The sequence below is a fragment of the Pristiophorus japonicus genome, chromosome 13, assembly GCF_044704955.1.
Source record: "Pristiophorus japonicus isolate sPriJap1 chromosome 13, sPriJap1.hap1, whole genome shotgun sequence".
NCBI classification, from domain to species: Eukaryota; Metazoa; Chordata; class Chondrichthyes; family Pristiophoridae; genus Pristiophorus; species Pristiophorus japonicus.
This window is the reverse complement of record NC_091989.1, coordinates 116886304-116908769: the sequence shown is the minus strand read 5'-3', so window position 1 is coordinate 116908769 and position 22466 is coordinate 116886304. Positions and strand designations below refer to the sequence as shown.

Here is a 22466-nt window from a genome sequence, read left to right as displayed (position 1 = left end):
TATTAATTACTTTTGAAATGCAATCACTGTTATTTTGTCGGCAGATGTATGGCTAATTTACACACAGCAAAGCACCATAAACACTAATAAGGTGAATACTCAGTTCATACAAACATACGGAAATAACGGGCAGGAAAAGACCAGCGGATCAAGCCTGTCCCACATTCATGATGACTGGAACATCACAACTAGACACTTCCTATTCAGCCACGTAATCTATTTTGGTCATTTGGTATTCCATGATGAATGCTGGGAAGGTCACTGGGGAAACTTTCTGATCTCCGAACAAGTGCCATGGCACCTTTTATGTCGTCCCATAAAGGCAGAGGAGTCCACAGTTTAATGACTCATCTGAAATGCAGCACTTTTGACAATGCAGCACCTCCAACAATTTAGGGCTGATGTTGGGCAGAGTGGTATGGACTTACAGAGGTGGGGCTGAAAACCTTTGAGTTATTTGAGAGCAAGTTGGATGATGTAATGGGAGGAGCCTTCAGTTTTTCTTTTTAATCAGATGTGTTAATGTGGGCTGAATGTCCTTCCTCATCTGAATTTATCTTGTGAATTCATTGTATAGCTTTTGAATGTTCATGCTAAAATGCCAGAGTTCCCTTTTGCAGAAATTGTGCTTTGTGTTTAATCAGCTGTACGGTAGAGTGATAGGTTTGTAGTTACGATTCTCCACACGATGGATCACAGCCTTAATCAAACTGTAAAAAAGCAGCTTGGAATGAATGTGTGGTACTCCCAGACCGGAAATGGAGGGAACTTTACTGGAAGAAGTAGCCAGGGTTGTTTTTGTGTATCTGCTAGTGTATGAGCAGATGGCCAGCAGCAAGCTACTTGCCTCATTCTCTGTGTGAGAATAGTGTGTGGAGCAGGGAGGACCTAATAGAGCAGAAAAAATGACAAAGAAATGAAATGTCTTTGTATTGGGCGATGGAAGAACTCTAATTCTCTCAGTCATTCCAAGCCCTCTGCTTCAAATACTTATATTCAAGGCAGATGGAGTTGGAAAAAATAAACCATCAGATCCACAAATTTTCATCTCTCCCAGAGCCTACAAAGAAAAAGCAAAGCAACACGAGAAAAATGTTAAACATTTAATTGTTGCAACAACCCTTATACAAACATTCAAAAAACAATATCTCATGGATAAAAATATAAAGTTTATGAAAATACAACACACAATCCTAAAGGACCTTTGATCTTATGTTTTTTTTAAGTAGAATGGTATGTATTTGTAACACTTTGTATAATCGTTTATTTCTGCATATCTGTTTAATTGAGCAACCTTGCAAACCATTTGAAGGAAGATGCTTTTGGAGCTTTATACATATTTGTTGGGACTGCCCTGCAACAAAGATATTGATTGAGCTGTCAATTAGTGGTTTTTAAAAAGTGTGATCTTAATACTGCCTCTACACGGTCATTTAAAAGATACATGTGACACCCAGTGCAAATTTGTATCCATAATATTGATCACACATAAGTATGCCGGTCTGTGCATATCTGCCAACAGGTTTTTAAAATGCTACATAAAGACAAATGAATATACTTCATCCTCTTTTACTGCAATGTAGTAATCATTATTATTCATATCAATTCTCCACCCTATCAGTTTAAGATATCTTTACAACATAGTCATGCTGGTTAAAAACCAGTCATTTTACAAAATTTAAACATTTATGGTTATAGACATGACCGTTCCAATAAGCCCATAGCTGGTTAATGTCCATAGTATTTAATGTAGTTTAGTGGCAACCCCTGCGGGCTCAGTGGGTAAATGCATCATGTGTGGGTGAGCCATATATACCAGGGAACGTCCATGTCCAATCCCTGGTGAGTTTGCTAACTACTGACAGAGCACCAGTGGGGTGGGGTCTTAGTGTCTCTGGGTTGGGGAAGGGAACAATTGGTCAGTATTTCCACACCTGATCACCATCCATTGAGTGCTCCTGGAAGTGCATATGAACACCTTGGATGGGGACAGGGTCGAGTTCAGCTGCGAAGCCCTTCATGCTCGAATAGCTTGATGCCACTCACTGCCCAGGTTCAGGAAAGGTACAGGAGGGTGAACAGCACCCGCAGAGGTGTACTTCAGCAAGAGGCGCTGCCTTCAAGAAAGGATTGAAGAACATTTGATGGGGAAGAAAATAGATATGAGTTTTCAGTTGAACACTAGTAGTTTTGCGAGAAAACACCATCATTTAGCCTAACTGGAGACGGGACATTTCTGATCATTTTGGCTGAACTCCTATTTGCCCTCTGAATCCATTATCTACAATGAATTGGGCTGTCAGATTTAGTGAGCCCTGCTCAAATGAATTATGTTCAATACATGATTCGTCCCAACAATATGCTAATACAAGACCCAGGGCCACTGTAACAATTAAAAGTACTTGTGAAGTTCTTGAACTTGTCATGAATCCAGAGGAATATAAAAATGCTTTCTTCATTTTCCTGTGCTGTTAGTGTAGATGTCTCAGATCGTTGATGGTGACTGAGCTTCACTTGTATTCAAGCCGTCTTATACTTCTACTTCTGGTGCTTTGGACAAACCCAAGGCTTGGACAACATCGGGGGTCAGGCCACTCTTCAGGGTTCTTCGCACTGCACAGAAAGAGCAATTGCCATTAGTACATGCAAACCAAACACTATCTGCTACATCGTCACCCTAGCAGAGGTGGAGCAGGATAACATCTCAACCCAGTTCCTAATGGGATGTAACCGCAGTGTGGAACTGTCCTTGTACAACACCATCTCATTCAGGGAGGCAGTAAATCTGGCTGTTGTAGGAGGTATTACAATTCACTCTCGTGCATTGGGAATGTTCTTCTCAGATGGAGCGAAAGGAGGAAACTAGAAAAAAATGTTCCAGTCCACAGTACTGACTGTTCACTTAGCGATGATAACAGATTTTGAAGAAATCATTTTTTAACTGGAACTGTTGACATAACTTTATAATGCCGTTTATCAACATGTTTAGCAACATGTACCACAATGACATGCATAGGACACACTAAAGGAAACAGAGGCAATACTCCTTTAATCCACTGCCTAAGGAAAAGCCAATTCACATACTGAAAGTTAAGAGAATGTGTAGAAATTGTAAGATCACAATCACAGAGAGGAAATGAAGAGCACTGCGAGAAGACTTGCATTTCCATTATTGCAGCAAGTCTGAAAACAATTTATCTGAAATTTCATTTGGACCCAACTAAATGAGTTCTGACAAAAGTCAAAGAAAAAGAAAACTAAAAATCACAAATGGCAGAGCTGTCCTGAACGATTATTTGGGAAATCAAATGACTATTGTATCATTATTGTACATTAGATTCATTAAACAATCATAAAATTGGTGCACCTCGCCACTGAACTGTAGGTGCTCAGTAATATATCAGTACAATACTAAACATATCCAACTTTGTTTTGCTTACACCAGCGGATCTCCTGTGGCAGTGCTCATGGGTAATCTGGTCATGATGTTTAGCTGATAATCTGCTCTGTCCTTTAAGGTTACTGTATTGGATCACAGAAATTCCTTCCAATTAAACATTGGGAAGATTGAAGCTATTGTCTTTGGTCCCCACCACAAACTCTGTTCCTAGTTACCGACTCTATCCCTCTCCCTGGCTACTGTCTGAGGCTGAACCAGACCTTTCACAACCTTGGCATCCTATTTGTTCTGAACCGAGCTTCTGACCCCATATCCTCTCCATCACCACGACTGCATACTTCCACCTCCGTAACATCGCCTGTCAACGACCCTGCCTCAGCTCATCTGCTACTGACACCCACATACATGCTGTCATTACCTCTAGACTCGACTATTCTGATGCTTTCCTGGTCAGCCTCCCACCTTGGACCCGCCGTAAACTTGAGCTCATCCAAAATTCTGCTGCCCGTGTCCTAACTCGTACCAAGTCCTGTTCACCCATCACCCCTAACTCTGATCTGGCAATCGGTTCAGCAATGCCTCAATATTAAAATTCTCATCCTTGTTTTCAAATCCCTCATGGTCTCGCCCGTCCCTATCTCTGTAATTTCCTCCAGCCTTACAATCCTCTGAGCTCTCTGCATTCCCCCAATTCTGGCCTCTTGTATATACATGAGTTTAATCACTCCACCACTGGTGGCCATGCTTTCAGCTGCCAAGGCCCCAACTTGTGTAATTTCCTCTGTCATGTATCTTACATTATTATATATAACTGTATCCCAACATGCTATACATGACTGTAATAAGATATGACGTAACCACCAGCATACCTTACTACCGGGGGTGCACTTGCAAGAGACAGGTATATAAGCACAGGTCCCAGGCAAGTGCAGCATTCCAGAGCTGTGAAATAAAAAGTGCAGGTCCAGAGTGACCTTGACTTCACTACATGCCTTGTGTGAATCTGTACTGAAGGGACAGGACTTTACATCCTCCATAAATCTCTGCCTCTCTACCCCTCTCCATAAAACCTACCTCTTTGATCACCTGTCCTAATATCTCCTTATGTGGCTCGGTGTCAAATTCTGTTTGATAATGCTCCTGTGAAGTGCAATGGTGCAGTTGCATTAAATACTTCAATTTCTGTTGGCAGTTTCAAACTGATAATTAATTGGCAAGGTCCAACAGTCAGTATTATGTCACTTATTTATAAAAAGGCTTCCTTCAAAGAAAATTGTATAAACTATTCCAATGCAAATGATTTTTTGCATGATTAAAAACCAGCATGTGTCACACTTGTAAAACTGAGGGGTGTTTGGCAAAAAGGTCCCTCGGATTAGTGAATGAATCACACTCTATCACACAAAGCTAGACAAAGGTGAGAGCTAGTCACTGTGTGCCATGATACTTTTCATAATCCTTTATGACAGTTTTATGTGCCCTGAGGAATGATAGTAATATGACTAATACAATGTGCACGTAGTTCAGGTACGTGGACAGTGTAACATCACAACCAGTGCGTCAGCAGTTCAAGTCCTAGAGCTGCCCATCGTGCCAATTTACCTGCCTCAGTGAAAGGAATTTTATCTGTTCATAATCAGAACAAGGAAAATAATGGATGTTGATGGGAGACATTCCACTTTATGGGAGGGAAGAGGAGAAAACATCCACCATATTCTGCTTGAAATGTGTTTCCTCCCAAATGATCACTATGTCAGTACACAGCAAGATATGCAACAGTGAAGAAGAAAGAAAGACTTACATTATATAATGCCTTTCACGACCACCGGATGCCAATGAAGTACTTTTGGAGTCTAGTCACTGTTGCAGTGTAGGGAACCTGGCAGCCAATTTGCGCACAAGCAAGCTCCCATAAACAGCAATGTGATAATAAACAGATAATCTGTTTTTTTGTTATGTTGATTGAGGGATAAATATTGGCCAGGACACAGGGATAAGTTCCCTGCTCTTCTTCAAAAAAATTGCCATGGGATCTTTTACGTCCACCTGAGAGAGCAGATGTCTCATCCAACAGCACCTCTGACAGTGCAGGCTCTGTCAGCACTGCACTCGAGTGTCAGCCTAGATTTTTTGTGCTCAAGTCCCTGGAAGGGGACTTGAACCCACAACCTTCTGACTCAGAGGCAAGTGTGCTACCTACTTAAAAAAATACTTATTGAACATTAACAACATTGTGATCATTCCATTGTATCATACAAATCCATCTCGCCCCTCTGCACAGCCATTCCTCCAACACATATTATCAAAACCTAGAAGTTTAATTTGCCTCCTGTAATATATAATAATCTATTGTACTTTACAAATTGATCATAAATCCTATCTTTAAATTATTTTCTGAATAAAACATCCACAGAGCCTTATAATGGTCTTTTAGTTTATATATAAAATACTCTTTTAGGTTTATTCTCCTCCCCTTAAAAAACTGAGCATTCCTTCTTTGCACAATCACAAACGGAACATTAAATTAATTGCCGTTCCGCTGGACTCGGGCAGACTCTCTTGCAATTTCCATCTCAAAATTGAGTCCCATGGGATTTCCACTCTTGCTCTTTGGTCCTCATCCAGCAAGAAAACCTCACACAACTGTCGAACATAGTAATTAAAATCCTTTAACTGCGGACATAACACCAGTAAATGGGACAGAGTCTCATCCCGCGTCCCACACACTGGGCACGTTGCCACCTCTACTCGCCCAACCTTACATAAGACTATCTGGTAAAAATCCAGTTATGAGCCAATTTGAAATCTAGTTCCATCCACTATGGACATTTAAAATTTGCCCACACTCCCTTCCAAATCCTGTTGAAGTCCAGCTGTGGGTATATATTCTGCCAAAACTCCTGACCAGCAGGTGTCTTAAATCTCCATTTTCTAAATACCCCATAGAAATCTCAAGTATTGCAGTTGTCAACTTGAACCAACTCCTCCCCTTACTCCAGCAGAAAGCTTAGAAAAGCGGGATGCATTATACTTGCTTTGGAGATTTGCATATTTATTTCTTCCATCAAATCCTGTGGCATTGCCCTCACAATCTTCTCATACATGATCTTAATTGCTTTTTCCTCTACCTCCTAATCCTCCTCCCAAACCATGTCCCTCACTACCGCTTCCAGCAACCAACCTGGAATTACTTCATATAAAACATCTTTCACATATATAATACCAGCTTTTATAAAAACTTGATTAAATAATACCTCTCCTTCAATGTTGATCCATCTGTTCAAAAATAAGGGCTGTTCTAAAAATTCCTCAGCACCTTTGGGCATAAACTGCACACTTTTAAAAAATTGGGCCCAAGTGTCTACAACTCCCCTTATAAAACCGAGGGAGAGGTTTAATTAATTTCAAAAACATATTGTTGTATTCCATATGAAATATTCCCTGTCTTCCTATCCAACTTAATTAAAATAAAATGCTGGAAACAACTCTTCCAAAAGGTTATTTTTTTCAAATCAGTATCTGGAAAATTGAATCCTCCCTGATTTCGCTGTCCAATGATAGTATTGTAAGCAACCAAGGCTGGTTTCCCTTCCCATAAAAACTTTACACAAGCCTCTCGGATAGACTTTTCCGCCCACCGATGAATATTCTCCACCATCAATAAGTACCATAGTTTAGATATTATCATCATAGACAGTCCCTCAAAACGAGGATGACTTGCTTCCACGCCGAAAACAGATGAGTTCACAGGTGTTTCAATTATATTCCAGATCCCGAACTACATCCTGAAGGGTGGAAGATGCCTGTGCGTGGATTTTTTAACGTGTGGTGGCCGTTGCACACCTGCCACCACACGGGCTTGATAGAGCTAGGTCTTGGTCCAGTGGCAAAGATTAACCAAGACGACTGGAGACCAGCTCTGCTGCACGGACCTAGTGTGCACACACATCGCAGTGTGGGCTGGCCTGTGCTGCCCCTGGGCACTCGCCTCTTCTGGGCCCCTTCTACTGCATTACACTTTTCTCAGCAGTGGGAGCTGACACCACCGTCGCTCTTCCTTGCATTTTCAACCACCTTCTTTCCCATCTTCCACAAATATTTTTAATTTTCATAACCTTTGGTTCCCAATTTAGTCGATCCACTTCATCCCTATCCTTCTTGCACCCCACATGCACCCCCGGAACTTCTAAAACCTCCACCACCTTAAAAGGGCTTTCCTCCAACCACTCCCCCCATCTCCTTCCCACAACCAGGCATTGGGACTTACTATCATTTACTCTGGCTCCTGAAGCTCGACAATACTCCGCCACTACTCCCACAGCTTTCTTCACTGACTCCCCATCTCTCAACGTTAAGGTCATGTCATCTGCATGTTGGTGTATCACCGACACCTGCCCGGAACTGGGAACTGAAATCCCGACTATGCCTTGTTCATTTCACATCATGTAACCTAATGGTTCTGCTACCAATGTGTGCAATAATGGGGACAGGGGACAACCCTGTCTCACTGATCTCTGTATTGGAAAAAAACGGCTTAAAAAGAAACATTACATTTAACACAGCTAAATGTGTTTGAATAAAAAATCCTTATCCACTCAACGAAATTTTTCCCAAAACCAAATGCTTCCAAAACCATCAATAAAAACTCATGATAGACTCTATCAAAGGCTTTCTCTTTATCCATCTTTAGCACATAAGCTTCCCTCCCACTCTCTTCCATGAGCTCTATCGCATCTCGGATTGAGACCACAGAGTCAGCCATGTCCCGGCCTATGACTCCATAGGACTGAGAGGGCGAAACTATCTGTGGCATCACCTCCTTCATATGATTTGCCATAACCCTCGCCAAGTTCTTACAATCCACATTTAATAATGTGATGGGCCTCCAATTCTTCAGATCCCTTTTATCCCCTTTATTTTTATAAGCTAAGCTTATGATACCTCTCCTCACAGATGGGGCCAGGCTTCCCTCAGTTTTAATCTCCTTAAAAACCACTAAGACCAATGGACTTAAAATCTCTAAAAATTCTTTATAAAATCCTCCGCCTGCTCTGCTCTTCTGGCCACTCCACTCATACCTCCTGCTCCTTCTCCCATCTCCTCATCGCTCAAGGAGCTTCCTTCTGCCTCACACTCACAGTGGGTGGGCATTTGCGACAAACCGCACAGCTCTCTGCCTTGCAGTTCCGAGCGATGTGTCCAGACTTGCCTCAGTTATAACAGTACAGGTCTGGACAGCTTCTTACTAAATGGTCGTGTCCAAGACAGTAACAGCAAACCTTCACTTGGTTATCATGCAGAACCCGGAAGTACTGCACTCTTCCATTGTCTTGAATTTCATGCTGTAGGGTAATGACTTCACCCTCTCTGGGAACTGCACTTTTACATAACGGGTTCCATCGACTACCTGCATTCCAGGATAGTATCTCCTTTTTATTACTGAGCAAAGTTTAATGTCCCATGACTCCAACTTTGTTATCAGCATATCGTCCTCAACATAAACCGACAGGTTTAAGAATGAAACTACCACCTTTTCAGAATACAGCAAAGATACATCCAAGTACTTCTCACCAACCTTCAGGCTCAGTAAAAGTCTTTCCATCTCCTCTCGGCCACTGGCTGTCACTTGAATCCAACATTTGGCTTTGGTCGGCAAGAATAGCAACTTCCCTCACCGCAATCTTCATATACTGCCTGGATGAAATCCCAAGCTCGCATCCCTTTGTCCTGGCAGTGAACCACCACTGTGTGTTCTTTTCCAAACTTCCTGGGGTCCCGGTCCAAATCTTTGGCCTTTTATTCTCCCTTCTCAAGACATTCTCTTCCCTGATTAAATTCACACTGGGAGCATTGTCCTCTGAGGGGCCCAGCACTCCAGCCCCCTCAGCAGCCATCTGGCTGATGTTTATGGGCCAAAAAGGCCCTAAAATTTGAAAATGAATAACCCAAAAACCCACCACCAACTTTTTACAAACTCACTCCAACTCCTGCAGTAATCAGCAGCACCTGCTCACTCCTAGCCCCTCCCACCGAGAGTGCTACCCACTGAGTCACAGCTGACACAGTGAGCTGCTTGCAAAGAGAAGAGAAAATAAACAACTTTGAAAGGGTAAAGATAAGGGGGGTATATTTAACAAACAGCAAAGTTCAGGTATGAACATTCAGCAGACTTATACCACATTCCTTTCAAGTTAACACTTGCTGAAAAATCACTCACTGAGGAGTTTAGTATGAGTGCACTGAGGATCTGCACCTGAACTTCACTGCTGAGAAAAGAAAGTGAGCGAGTGAGTAAGCGAGTGAGTGCAACAAAGAGGGCCAGAAACCCACAACAATCAAGAAGAGGTGCTGTCCTTTGCTGCGGATTGAGAAGCTTCTTTGTAATTAATAAAACTATAAACAAGTAACAAGAACACGGATGAATTTAATGCATGGTCAGCTTACAGTTATCAAACTACCAATTTTCCTGTGCCTTGAAACAGTTTAAATCAACGTTTTTTTTCACAAAATTCAGTCTGCGATAGCAGCCGAAAAACAGGCATTAAAAAGATTTCTGGGAACCACTTTGCACTGAGTGAAAGTAAATGAATGTATTTTTCCTTTGTTTTTTGAAGCTGGGTGGGGGAGATGCAGATAAGGTCCCACATTGTACCTTCACCCGCATTCTTCCTAGATTTTGGGCTGATGGTTGGAGCTGGGAGAGGCAGATACACATTTTTCTCCCAGTCACCAATGCCTCCTGCAGACCACTGTCAGAAGCACCAGAGGTGGTGGAGATATTGATCACCCTCCAATTTTCCAATTTCCCCATTTCTACAACATGCCAAAGCCTCCATAAAATCTTTATTTTTAATAATGTAAAGAAAGCCAAAGTCCTTTTTATTAAGAGTTTAAAAAGTACACAACTTTGTGTAGTGAGAAGAATACCTCACCCAAACTCTGATTTTACTTTTGAATAAAAACAGCAAAGCAAATGTTCTGAAAGGGATCCTTCACCTTCCTTCTGCTAAATCCATGACCAGGCTGAGCCAATGTCTATTTAGAGCTGCCAGAAACACGTTCAATTCATATCCATCACTCCTTGCTGCCTTTGTTGATCTGAGCTAGAATTCTGCTCACCATTTGACCAACACAAAGATTATCCCTAATGATTAGGACCAGACTTCATAGCAAGAGATGTGACATTTCACGATCCATCACTTTGATTTTAAGAAACAATATTTTGCCTCGAATGATTTCATTTTAACAACTTGCATTCATATAGCACCTTTAGTGTAGAAAAATGCCTCACCGAGGCATAATCAGACATAGATGGATACCAAGCCAAACAATATTAGCAGGGGCAGGAAGAGAAGCCATTGCTGGAGATGCTCTGGCCATGTTTGGTTAGGTCAGAGTGGAAAGAATTCTTATGGTTTAAAATAGCAGAAAAAACTCTGGCATGTAGAATTAAATGTTGCTATATGGGACATTTTAATAAAAACAATTGCATCATTTGTGAGTTCAAGAATTCTTAGGTGGAAGTATTACCATTATTACATGAAGCTGTTCTGCCAGATATAGTCAGAATTCTGATGAAAACAGTCTTATCCTGCTTGGAATCAATGGCACAAAAGTAGATTTGCTTCATTTTCACAGCCCTACAAAGTCCTGGGGAAACTCCTCTCTCCCCCGCCCCCAATCATTAGCGATACTTACATGATTTCCTGTTTGCTCTGGATCGCTTGCGTTCCTTGGGGGTAGACGGCCTCTGGTTGGGATTCTGTGTGACAGATTTTACCAGGCGATCCATGATTTCATCAGTAGCATCATCAGCTGGACTTGCCGCTTCATCTTTAGGGACAGAGGGATTTGGTGGGCTGATCCTTCCAATAGCTGCAAGAGTCAATAGGAAAAAAAGGACCATCAGTAACATGTAAAAACAACTACCCTACTGGACTTTTGTCCTGCATATTGTTTGTAGTAGTTGTGTGTTCTATTTGCAAGTACGTATAAACTGGTGCATCTGACGCATCCAATAAACACCCAAACTAGATTCTTATTCCTTTACAATCATCAGCAATAAAGATTACTGGTGTTAAGTCTTTGTGGATTTTTTTTTTAGCAATGCAGTATTCACCCAGAGCCTTTCTTTGCCTTGTACAATCAAAGAATGATTACCATTTATCCAGAACTTTTGTAGAATAATTGGCCTGATACCTTTCCTGAAAACCAATTGGCAAAGATCCTGCTCAAAAACTTCTACAGGGAGCTCCCACAATGGTTCAGTTGGGAAGTGCACTGCCCAATATTGAGCTGACTGAAAATAACTTGGTTTCATTTTTCAAGCTCGGTCTGCCTAGAATTCGCAAATCTGAGCCATGGTGGCAATAGGGAGCAAGTGTTGGCCTCAGGGACCCTGTGCTAGTGAAACTAAAAAAATAACCAGCCAAGGTTCCTGCCCTTGATCACTGTCCAGGGGTCCCTGTTAGGAAAGTACACATTTGTGAATGTCAGATGAGGGCAAGATCCGGTTTGGCTATGATGCCCACCACGGTCAAATTGCCTGCCAATACTCACCATCTTGACTCATAAATGAAAAAAATAGTAATTGGACACGATACTGGAAGGTGATATTTGGCTACGGATTAGGAATCTTTCTCTCCCAGATGAGGAAGGGAAAGATTCTATAATTACTTGTATAGTGTGTAACTAAATTCTACAGCTCTATGCCCTATAGGATTTTAAACTGTTTTATACAGAACCCAATAAGATCCAATAGGACAGTATTAAATCCTGGAATAAATTCTGATGAAGATGCTCGAAGGGCAGAAGGTTGGAGAGAACTTACATTCACATTGTAAGTTGGTAAGCCTACTTGTGTTGGATTTATACAGTCTAAGACATGCAGAATGCTGAAATGCTCTGGTTAGTCACACCAGAAAACAAACAGCATGGAGTGATTCACTCCAAATGAAAAGAAAGAAAAATAACTCACATCTGTTGCCTCTGCTCCTTCGAGTCTGTGGCTCTGGAATAGTCAAAATATTTTTCATGTTCTCGTGCTCCTCATCTGCTTGAAGCTGGTGATCTGGAGTTTCAGGAGCTCGGCTGCGCTCAGCACTTCCAGCTGCGGTGGAGAACTTTGCTGTCTGCAATTATTTGCAAAGAGAAACATGGTTCGGTGAGACTGTTAACTTGCTGACTTTCAACATAAAATGTGTGTGTTCGTGCTCATAGAGGCCAAAATGTTTTCGTCTCTTCCCGATACCCAAAATATAATCTGACCCAAAATTTTTTTACGAAACTACCTGCTGGTCCTGGAGGAATGAACACTTCCACTCCGAGGCCTAGATGTTGAGCCCAGCGCAGAGGCCCAAGCATCCCAGGAACGTATGCACATCCTGGGATCACGTGGGCCTGGACCACCAATGAACATGGAGTATTCTCATTGATAATAATGGTGAGTTCCGCTTGTATGAGCTCCCATTACTATGAGAATACCCCCCAAAACACAATAAATAAAAAAAAAAATCTCACATATTGAAAATTAATTGAAATTGAATTAAATTAAATATTTTAGGAAAAAATGTATTTTTTTGAAAATATTTTTAAAATGTTTTAATAGGGTTAAAAATAAACTTACCTTAATGGATGGGTTTATAATCTAAAAATTTGTGATAAAATTTAATTTTATTTATATTTTACAACTCTTATGCCGGTAAAGCAGGCGGTACGTCTGATTTTACCAGTTGTAAGAGTTTTAAGGACATTCGCTGGGCTGGAGTTGGGCAAATAGCCCAAATCTCTGCCTGCGAAGGCCCTTCACCCAGGGATGCGTTGGAACTGTCAAAAGACATTTGACACACCCAGAGAGGCCGCAATTTACGGCCCAATGAATTCATGGCAAAAAATTATAAATATTGTATATAAAAGTAGAAATATTTGAGGCTTTGAGACCCATGTTCTTATGTGGATATAATGTGAAAGGTTACTTGCTTCTTCATTGACTGGTGACACACAAAGCATTCGTTTTGAGTTTGGACAGCACATTATAAATATACCACCATACAACCAAACTTCTTTGTTGCTTGTTTTAGTAAGTTTTTACGTTGTTTTGTGAGGGAAACACTTGACACTCAATATGTTCAACCAATGCTAACCAGCAACTGACAGAACAAATAGAATGCTTAACTACACAGCTGAAACAGGAGAATACAAGTCGGAGGAGATCATGATCCAACCGCAATGCTTTGGCCAGCCTTCTGGTGTCCTGTTCTGGGAAACACTCGAGTCTGGGAGGCAGTGCAGAGAAGGCTGATCATGTGCCAGAGGTTTGAGGAAAGACCAAAAAAAACCTTGGGCTTTTCAGCCTTAAAAGGAGACATCTGAGCAGTGATCTTATTTGAGAGTTACTTTAAGATAGTTAATGGTATGGAAACGATAAACTGAAAAACTACTTTAAACTAAATTACAAGAGTTGGACAAGGGAACACAGGTTCAAACTAAGAAAAGGGAAATTTAAGATATCAGGATTTTCCTCATGCACAGACAGTAATTAATATATGGATGGAGTAGTGGAGGTAAAAACCTGAGAATTCTTCAAAAAATAATTGGATAATGAAAAGGGGATATGTTAGGGTCTTTCTGGGTGAATGGGCCAAATGGCCTCCCTCATCCAAAAGTACTTTGTGAACACTGAAAATTGAAATTTAATCTCCTTTGGGTTTTTCCCTCATCATACAGCCAACGTCCACACATCACTGTTTAATACGCTGGCCTGCTTTAATTCTTTAATAAAGCAACTTTTTTAAACAAAGATATCAGTGATGAGACTGCGTCACTCTGCACTTAACGTTGACAACTTCCAGTAAAATGACACCGTCACCGTTAGACTTGGACAAAGAAGCTCCTTTAATCTCACAGTCTGCACTTTTACTAATTGCACTGTGTTTATATTTGATGAAAGGAGAATGGAATAATCCATTAACTATAGGGGTGAATCGTGACCCCGGCAGAAATGGGCACCATTGGTCAGATAATCGGGGCGACAGTGTTATTGCCCTTTTTATGACTTGCGCTTCTTGAGGAGGCAGCTTCCACTGGAAGCGGGGATCTCATTTGGTCCCTTATATAGCCCCTCAGTTGGGAAGAATTGAACATATTTGCTGTAGTGAGACGGCTAATATTTTCCATGCATTTGCATTCCTGAGATGTGATTAATGAAAAACTGAGTGTGGCAAATGCATTTGAAATAACCAAAACAATTCAAAAGGTAAGAGTAATCCAAAAAATAACCTTGCATTGAATTGAACTCACCCATTTGTAAAACAAATAAACAAACATGCAAACAGAAACTTGCTTTAGGTCAGATTGACCTCACCAGAGTAACCCAGCCTAGAGCTAAATATTAAAACAGAGATAGACATTTCACTATTTAGTATCTAATTAAAAAAAAAAAATCAGACAAGGCATATTCTTCAGTTTTATAGCCAGAAATCTCTTTTATGCAGCAAGAAAAGTCAGATTGTGTGCCTGTCACCCTGACCCACACACTCACCAGAGACCCAGTCATTCTTGTTGAATTTTTCTGGTCCAAAATTAAAATTGTTTGAATGTCAAACTCAATACAAATTACACATTTGTGCTGAAAAATCATGATGATTTTTTTGTTTGAGTGCTGTTATGTAATAATGCAGAGAATGAGGTCCCTGCTGCTTTACTATACAACTGGGAGAGAAAGTAGATACCTGCTAATCAGTTGAGGGTTGAGTTTGGGGACAGTTGCTCAACCAGGCCATAAGATGAAAGCTCCAAGGAAGGTTTTAACTTTCTCTACATCAAGTGGGGAGGGAAAAACTCAAAGGGCCCAAAATTGGTGAAAGACCCCACCCACCCAAGTGCTGCCCAATGGACCACCGATTGCCGCCAAGGTACCTGATGGTACTTTGGGCGGGATATTCATCGTGAAGGTCCTTCAAAGGGCGGCGGGTGGCAAACGAGGGGCACACGCCGTCAATTTGGGCGGCAGCTGGTGAAAGCTCCCAATCTCAGCAGCAAAGGCACTTGCCGCCCAAGTGCCGCCGAGAATGGAGACGGGCCCACGGAGGGTCGAAGACCTACAAAGAAAAATCATCAGGAAAAAAAACATCGGAAGACCTTCAGGGGACCCCACTGAGGTAAGTCGCTGTGGGAAAAAAAATGTTTACTATCCTTTTTTTCACGATCTTCCTACTTACCATCGGGGACAGACCAGCCTCCAGCCAGGGGTCCACCCCCATTTTGGCGGCAACTCCCGCCTGCACCAATCTGGCATCTCAGCGGGCGGGAGGTCAGTTGCGTCACTCAGCCGTCCGCTGACCTCAGCGGGCGGTTCCCGGCGGTTCTCCCCTCCCGCCCGCTCAAGCCCACATCGAAAGTGACACTGGACGGATCTTCCAGAGTAATGTTGGCGGCAGTGGGCAGTGAGTTCATCAATTTCGGGCCCAAAGAATTACACAACCAAATTGCTGGTCTCTCTAACTGCTTGGCTCAGTTTGTAACCCACCCACCTCGGTATGTAGCCCATATTTTTTCTGGATTGTAATGTTGCTGCAAACAATGAATGAGACTTGTTAACAACCATGTACTTGTAATTAATGGGGTTTGCTAAACAGTGTTGTAACATTCCTCGAGATTTGTAAAGTGTTTGTGCACTTTTCTCCCACATAACAGCATTAGAATTAGACAGGGACCGATAGGCTAGAGAGAGAATTGGGTTTATGTCATCACACAAGTTACTTTAATAGCTTTATAATTTTTGTAAATGTAAACACATGGATAATGTTTACAAAAAAAGGAATGAGATACAAATGTTGCTTGAGGGAATATTGTTGAGTTAGTTTGATGCAGTACAGTATTGTGCACAAGCTTGTATGTGAGCAACTGCACCGTTCATCAAAAGATAAGTGAGTTTGAAGGAGAGAGGAAACAAGCAGGAAAAAAGGGTAAAAAAACAAATTTAAAGGCACTTTGTCTAAATTCACGAAGCATTTGTAACAAAATAGATGAGTTGATGGTTCAAATTGAGACAAATGGGTATGATCGGATAGCCATTACAGAGATGTGGTTGCAAGGTGACCAGGACTGGGAATGAAATATTATGGGGTATTTGACAATCCGGAAGGACAGATCGAAAGGAAAAGGAGGTGGGGTAGCTCTGTTGATAAAGGATGGAATCACTGCAATGGTGAGAAATTATATTTGCTCAAATGATCAGGATGTTGAAACAGTTTGGGTGGAATAAGGAATAATAAGGGGGAAAAGTCGCTGGTGGGCGTAGTCTATAGTCGTAGCAACTCTGTTGGTCAGAGCATAAACCAGGAAATATTGGGGGCTTGTAAAAAGGGAACAGCAATAATCAGTGGTGATTTTAACCTCCATATTGATTGGACAAATCAAATTGGTCAGGGTAACCTTGAGGAAGAGTTCATAGAGTGCATAAGGGACGGGTTCCTTGAGCAGTATGTAACGGAACCAACCAGGGGGCAGGCTATCTTAGATCTGGTGCTGTGTAATGAGACAGTGGACTGGGAAAATAGATTAAAGTGTAGGACGGTTGATGAACAGTGGCATACATATAAGGATATATTTCACAACTCTCAAGAAAAATATATCCCAGTGAGGAGGAAAGGGTGTAAGAGAAAAGATAGCCATCCGTGGCTAACTAAAGAAATAAAGGATGGTATCCAATTAAAACTAAGGGCATACAAAGTGGCCAAAACTAGTGGGAGGACAGACGATTGAGAAGCTTTTAAAAGCCAGCAAAGAATGACTAAAAAAAAATTAAGAAAAGGAATATAGACTATGAAAGTAAACTAGTGCAAAGTATAAAAACAGATAGCAAAAGTTTCTATAGGTATATAAAAAGGAAAAGAGTGGCTAAAGTAAATGTTGGTCCCTTAGAGGACGAGACCAGGGAATTAGTAATGAGGAACATGGAGATGGCAGAAACTCTGAACAAATATTTTGTATCAGTCTTTACGTTAGAGGACACTAACAAGATCCCAACAGTGGATAGTCAAGGGGCTATAGGGGGAGGGGGAGGAACTTAACACAATCACAATCACTAAGGAGGTGGTACTCAGTAAGATAATGGGATTAAAGACAGATAAATCCCCTGGACCTGATGGCTTACATCTTAGGGTCTTAACAGAAGTAGCAGCAGGGATAGTGGATGCATTGGTTGTAATTTACCAACATTCCCTGGATTCTGGGGAGGTCCCAGCAGATTGGAAAACTGCAAATATAATGCCCCTATTTAAAAAAGGAGGCAGACAAAAAGCAGGAAACTATAGACCAGTTAGCCTAACATCTGTGGTTGCGAAAATGTTAGAGTCTATTATTAAAGAAGCAGTAGCAGGACATTTAGAAAAGCATAATTCGGTCAGGCAGAGTCAGCATGGATTTATGAAGGGGAAGTCATGTTTGACAAATTTGCTGGAATTATTTGAGGATGTAACAAAGAGGGTGGATAAAGCGGATGTGGTGTATTTGGACTTCCAGAAGACATTTGACAAGGTGCCACATAAAAGGTTACTGCACAAGATAAAAGTTCACCAGATTGGGGGTAATATATTAGCATGGAAGAAGATTGGCTAACGAACAGAAAACAGAGAGTGGGGATAAATGGTTCATTCTCGGGTTGGCAATCAGTAACTAGTGGGGTGCCACAGGGATCAGTGCTGGGACCCCAACTATTTACAATCTATATTAACGACTTGGAAGAAGGGACCGAGCGTAACGTAGCCAAGTATGCTGACGATACAAAGATGGGAGGACACAAAAAACCTGCAAAAGGACACAGACAGGCTGAGTGAGTGGGCAAAAATTTGGCAGATGGAGTATAATGTTGGAAAGTGTGAGGTCATGCGCTTTGGCAGAAAAAAATCAATGAGGCAAGTTATTATTTAAATGGAGAAAGATTGCAAAGTGCTGCAGTATAGCAGGACCTGGAGGTACTTGTGCATGAAACACAAAAGGTTAGTATGCAGGTACAGCAAATGATCAGGAAAGCCAATGGAATCTTGGCCTTTATTGCAAAGGAGATGGAGTATAAAAGCAGGGAAGTCTTGCTACAGTTATACAGGGTATTGGTGAGGCCACACCTGGAATACTGTGTGCAGTTTTGGTTTCCATATTTACAAAAGGATATACTTGCTTTGGAAGCAGTTCAAAGAAGGTTCACTAGGTTGATTCCGAAGATGAGGAGGTTGACTTGAGGAAAGGTTGAGTAGGTTGGGCCTCTACTCATTGGAATTCAGAAGAATGAGAGGTGATCTTATCAAAATGTATAAGATTATGAGGGGGCTTGACATGGTGGATGCAGAGAGGATGTTTCCACTGATGGGGGAGACTAGAACTAGGGGGCATAATCTTAGAATAAGGGGCCGCCCATTTAAAACTGAGATGAGCAGAATTTCTTCTCTCAGAGGGTTATGGATCTGTGGAATTCACTGCCTCAGAGAGCTGTGGAAGCTGGGTCATTAAGAAACTGTCTATTTCTGTATTAAATTTATTCAAATGATAAGGGAATAAGGGGTTATGTGGAGCAGGCAGGGAAGTGGACCTGAGTCCATGATCGGATCAGCCAAGATCGTATTAAATGGCGGAGCAGGCTCGAGGGGCCGTATGGCCTACTCCTACTCCTATTTCTTATGTTCTTATTATAAAAGACACACCCAATCCTGGGATAAAACAAACGTTTGAAAGTCCTTTTGGTGCATGCTTTAGCAAAGTAGAAACCACACCTTCACCTTCAGTCTTTTTTCTCATAAATATAATAGGCTTTCTAACCTGAGAAGTTACTTATATAATCATAGAATTGTATTGGCAGATGGAAAGATCTTGCAAACTGAGAAACCTAAATGACCAACCAAAGCCCACGCTAATCGATTGTTAATATCACTGGTAACCCATTTAAAATGGTCGGTGTTTGGTGTGGATAACCCAGATAGTATCGGGCACCACCGAGATAGAAAAGAGTAGGAAAGAAAATGAGTTAAATCACAATGTAGACAAGCTTGGTTTCTTAAAGCCTGTCAATTATACAAGGAAGGGTAGGTTGAGGGAGGTGAGGAGATGAATAGTTACAGGTTCTGGGAAAGAATAACTTAATGTTCTTGACCAACAGTGAGGATGTAGGACAGCATGTGTGACTTGGATAGGTTAGGTGAGTGGGCAAATGCATGGCAGATGAAGTATAATGTGGATAAATGTGAGGTTATCCACTTTGGTGGTAAAAACAGAGAGACAGACTATTATCTGAATGGTGACAGATTAGGAAAAGGGGAGGTGCAACGAGACCTGGGTGTCATGGTACATCAGTCATTGAAGGTTGGCATGCAGGTACAGCAGGCGGTTAAGAAAGCAAATGGCATGTTGGCCTTCATATAGAGGGGATTTGAGTACAGGGGCAGGGAGGTGTTGCTACAGTTGTACAGGGCCTTGTGAGGCCACACCTGGAGTATTGTGTACAGTTTTGGTCTCCTAACTTGAGGAAGGACATTCTTGCTATTGAGGGAGTGCAGCGAAGGTTCACCAGACTGATTCCCGGGATAGTGGGACTGACCTATCAAGAAAGACTGGATCAACTGGGCTTGTATTCACTGGAGTTCAGAAGAATGAGAGGGGACCTCATAGAAACATTTAAAATTCTGACGGGTTAAGACAGGTTAGTTGCAGGAAGAATGTTCCCAATGTTGGGGAAGTCCAGAACCAGGGGTCACAGTCTAAGGATAAGGGGTAAGCCATTTAGGACCGAGATGAGGAGAAACTTCTTCACCCAGAGAGTGGTGAACCTGTGGAATTCTCTACCACAGAAAGTAGTTGAGGCCAATTCACTAAATATATTCAAAAGGGAGTTAGATGAAGTCCTTACTACTCGGGGGATGAAGGGGTATGGCGAGAAAGCAGGAATGGGGTACTGAAGTTGCATGTTCAGCCATGAACTCATTGAATGGCGGTGCAGGCTAGAAGGGCTGAATGGCCTATTCCTGCACCTATTTTCTATGTTTCTATGTTTCTATGAAGCTTGGGTGGAACAAGTGATGAAGGCTCAGAGAAGCAATGACCACGGTACTGCAATAGAGGGAGGGATAGATTATGAGCTGTTTAATGACCAGCTTTTTCTTGTACCCTATCTCGAAGTGTGAGAGAGGTGTGGGAAGAGCCTCCCTGGAAATGGGAAGAATAATCAACTGTTAGGTAAATGTGGAATTTACAAAAAATTCGGAGTTGTTACATGGGAAAAGAGGTTTTTGGTCTGAAAAAGAAAACTCCAGTATATTGGGCCTTCAGTAATGGAGATATGTGATGGTTCCATCTGAGGACAAAAGACTACCTTACGGCTACTCTCATGACTCAGGAATAACGATCATTTTCCAGCTTACATCATCATAGATAGTCCCTCGGAATCGAGGAGGACTTGCTTCCACTCCCAAAGTGAGTTCTTTGATGGCTGAACAATCCAATACGAGAGCCACAAACCCCGTTACAGATGGGACAGACATTCGTCGGGGGAAGGGGTCGGCAGGGCTGGTTTGCCGCGTGTTCCTTCTGCTGCCTGCGCCTGGCCTCTTCATGCTCCTTGCGTCGAGCCTCAAAGAGCTCAACGCCCTCCCAGATGGACTTTCTTCACCTCGGGCGGTCTGCGGCCAGGGTCTCCCAGGTGTCAGTGGTGATGTCGCACTTTACCAGAGAGGCTTTGAGGGTGTCCTTATAACATTTCCGTTGTCCTCCTTTGGCTCGTTTACCATGAAGGAGTTCTGCATAAAGCATTTGCTAAGGGAGTCTCGTATCTGGCATGCGTACTACGTGGCCTGCCCAGCGAAGCTGATCGAGTGTGGTCAGTGCTTCAATACTGGGGATGTTAGCCTGGTCGAGGGCACTGATGTTGGTGCGCCTGTCCTCCCAGGAGATTTGCAGGATCTTGTGGAGACATCATTGGTGATATATCTCCAGCGACTTGAGGTGCCTTCTGTACATCGTCCATGCCTCAGACCCATACAGGAGGGCGGGTATTACTACAGCCCTGTAGACCATGAGTTTGATGGTAAATTTGAGGGCCTGGTCTTCAAACACTCTTTTCCACAGGCAGCCGAAGGCTGTGCTGGTGCACTGGAGGCGATGTTGAATCTCCGCGTCAATGTTTGCCTTTGTTGATAAGAGGCTCCCGTGATATGGGAAATGGTCCATGTTGTCCAGGGCCGTGCCGTGGATCTTGATGATTGGAGGGCAGTGCTGTGCGGCGATGACAGGCTGGTGAAGGACCTTTGTCTTACGGATGTTAAGCGTAAGGCCTATGCTTTCATATGCCTCAGTGAATACATTGACTATATCCTGGAGTTCAACCTCTGAATGTGCACAGGCGCAGGCATCGTCCGCATACTGCAGCTCAATGACAGAGCTTGGGGTGATCTTGGACCTGGCCTGGAGGCAGCATAGGTTAACCAGCTTCCCACTGGTTCTGTAGTTTAATTCCACTCCAGCGGGGAGCTTGTTGATTGTGAGGTGGAGCATAGTGGAGAGGAAGATTGAGAAGAGGGTTGGAGCGGTAACGCAGCCCTGTTTGACCCCGGTCTGGACGTGGATTGGGTCTGTAATGGATCCGTTGGTAAGGATCACGGTCTGCATGTCATCGTGAAGGAGGCGAAGGATGTTGACAAACTTTTGAGGGCATCCGAAACGGAAGAGGACGCTCCATAGACTCTCACGGTTGACAGTCAAAGGCCTTTGTAAGATCGGAAAAGGCCATGTATAAGGGCTGGCGCTGCTCCCTGCGTTTTTCCTGCAACTGGCGCGCTGCAAAGATCATGTCTGTTGTGCCCCGTAGGGGACGAAATCCGCATTGTGATTCCAGGAGGAGCTCTTCGGCCACAGGGAGAAGACGACTGAGGAGGACTCAAGCGTCAACTTTCCCAGTGGCTGAAAGCAGGGAGATTCCCCTGTAGTTGCCGCAGTCGCCACTTTTAATTCCCATTTTTAAAAGTGGTCACAATCACTGCATCTCTGATCTCCCGGCATGCTCTCCTCCCTCCAGATGAGAGCG

General features: G+C 42.5%; 1 protein-coding gene across 2 annotated transcripts in view; it reads right to left on the bottom strand.

Annotated features, from left to right (window-relative positions):
* Positions 1-1116: 1116 nt before the first annotated feature.
* Positions 1117-22466, bottom strand: part of fhod1 (formin homology 2 domain containing 1) — a 447258-nt gene continuing 425908 nt past the window's right edge. For both annotated transcript variants that reach the window (XM_070897918.1, XM_070897917.1), the window contains 3 exons: positions 12378-12531; positions 11099-11275; positions 1117-2613 (listed from right to left, as the gene is read on the bottom strand). In XM_070897918.1, coding sequence (XP_070754019.1) covers positions 2531-2613; positions 11099-11275; positions 12378-12531 — 414 coding nt within the window. In that variant the 3' untranslated portion in view covers positions 1117-2530. The remainder of the gene's footprint in view (positions 2614-11098; positions 11276-12377; positions 12532-22466) is intronic.